The sequence below is a fragment of the Papaver somniferum genome, chromosome 9, assembly GCF_003573695.1.
Source record: "Papaver somniferum cultivar HN1 chromosome 9, ASM357369v1, whole genome shotgun sequence".
Lineage (NCBI taxonomy): Eukaryota > Viridiplantae > Streptophyta > Magnoliopsida > Ranunculales > Papaveraceae > Papaver > Papaver somniferum.
Window position 1 is genome coordinate 2,325,022 of NC_039366.1, and position 2,259 is coordinate 2,327,280.

The 2,259-nt window shown below is 37.6% G+C and overlaps 1 protein-coding gene across 1 annotated transcript; it reads right to left on the reverse strand.

The window, feature by feature from the left end:
- Positions 1 to 309: 309 nt before the first annotated feature.
- On the reverse strand, positions 310 to 1,914 carry LOC113311148. The gene is made up of 2 exons (XM_026560001.1): positions 981 to 1,914; positions 310 to 842 (listed from the first exon to the last, which is right to left on the reverse strand). The coding sequence occupies exons 1-2, from the start codon at positions 1,912 to 1,914 to the stop codon at positions 310 to 312; spliced, it is 1,467 nt and encodes a 488-aa protein (XP_026415786.1).
- Between the last annotated feature and the right edge of the window lie 345 nt (positions 1,915 to 2,259).

The window sequence follows — 2,259 nt, forward strand, 5'->3', positions numbered from 1 at the left end:
ACAATTTGTATTTTCTCTTTTATGAAATACTCTCTCCGAATAAAAACTTGTACTATATTTTCTCTTCACTGACTAGGAAGAAAATCTCCACCATGAAACCTCTTCCCTAATTGAGGTGAAGCTAAATTTTCTTCTGCTCTTTTTCTGAATTTATTTCATCTTCTCTCAGTTGATATCAGATCTGAATAGTCTTGTCGGTTTTACTTCACAGAGGCTGTTGCTGTTGCTGCTTGAATTTATTTCATCTTATCTCAGTTGATATCAGATCTGAATAGTCTTGTCGGTTTTCCAGGAGGCTTGTTGCAGAAACTACATAATGATATTGTTGCCATGTATTTCTCCAGCAATACTCTCATCCTTGCAGAAATGTCTTAAACATGAAAGGTAATTAGTTGCATCCTTCACCAAATTCTTATCCACTTCGATTTGAGTAGGAAGTTCACCAATGCGTGCAAGTTTCTTTTTCCCTATATGCTGCAATTTATAATTGTTTCCTCCACGAAGCTTTAGAACCTCTACCATGCATAGTTGCAACAAGAGGAATACGTCATTCAGAGTTTGTGCCGATAATTCATTAAATGCTTTATCCACAGCCGATAAAAGTTCGCCAACAGTAGTGGGCGCCTCTTTGTGCTGTAATGATTGTATAGACCTGAAAAACCCAAGATCGAAAACGTTCATGTTGGGACTTTGTGAAGGTTGGAATCTCAATCTAATATCAAAACCTTCTTTTGCCGCTTCTTTTAAAAATTCTTCATCATCCACTTTAACATGTGGTTTTGCATTATCTTGTTGGATGTATATAGTTTCCCCATTGTAGTTTGGCCACTTTTCCCGAATGGCTGGTAACAATTTGTTAATCAAACAAGCTCTTGTAATGTCTTTGTTCACAGATTCAATTGGTTTATCTTCAAGTGTTCCAGCCGGACGATTCTTGCTCGTTCATTTTGCCGCCTCCTTTGTTACAAAAGGAAATATACCTATCTTTCCATTAAAAACTTCATTTCCGAACTCATCAAATCTAGGACGAGCTACTGCTGCCAAAAACATTACCTTTTTAATGAATCTTTTACTTTGGCATGTACGATATGGTTCGGTTTCTTCCGGATGAAGGTAGTAATTCTCTGTTGCTTTTGTCATAAAAAACCACTTCTCATCTATGTGTATAACATCATACATGGGCTTGGTCATCATATTATCCTTGTAAGGGATAAGCTCAAGCATTCCCAAACAGAATTCTAACCGTGCTTTCTTCGTGTCCACTGTGAAGGATGGTTTTATTGCGTTCGTGTGTTTTTTAATCGCTCCTTTCTTGACGTATCTATGGACAGTTGACTTGGGCATGTTCAAAGCTTCGGCAATGGATCTTATGGTGGTGCGTCTTCGCAATGGTATTTCCATTATCTTGCTGAAATCAACCTTCTTGGGTGTAGGACGAACTCTGGTTGGTTGTCGTGAAGACACGTCAAAAGGTAATTTCTTTGCTTCACAATCTTTTCCTCGTTTCCATATACGTTTTACTGTAGATTCTGATGTTGAAAATAGTTGCGCTGCCATTGGGACTGAGCGTTTTTGCGGTCGTCCCTTCTTACTTTCCTTCAATAAGAAATGGAAAATATCTAGACGTTGTTCATTTGTGAGATTCTTTTTATTTCTGGTTGGAACATCTGATTCTCCTACATGTGTGATTGTTTCTGGAAAACAAGGGTTTAAATCCATCTCCTCCATCTCTTCGTTGTTCATACTGAACTCCATCTCCTCCAGCTCTTCGTTGTTCATCAGGTACTCCTCCATTTCTTCGTTGTTTGTGATGAAATCAATCTCATCCAGCTCCTCGTTTTTCATCATGTACTCCTCCAGTTCTTCGTTGTTCGTAATGAACTCTATTTCCTCCAGCTCCTTGATTATCACCATCACCTTAATTAATTCAAAAGGTATTGCCAATTAGTTCAGTTAGAGGTCATTAGTTTATGAATGCAACCTTGGACAAGTAGTCTGATGTTTGACCATAGAAATCTTTGATGTAAAATAAGGGTGTAGTTGGTCTAAACCTTTAGGATTATCTCTCGAAAACTTCGGAAGCTGCTTACAGTTGAAGATTAAACGATAATGTAGTTGATTTAAACCTTTAGGATTATCTCTCAAAGTAACCACAATAAATATCTGAGCAATCACACATGACAGTTGCTTTTAGTCTAAAATCCACAACAATTGGCTTGGCTCCATAGTTACAATGTAATCAATGTACTGTAGTCTGTA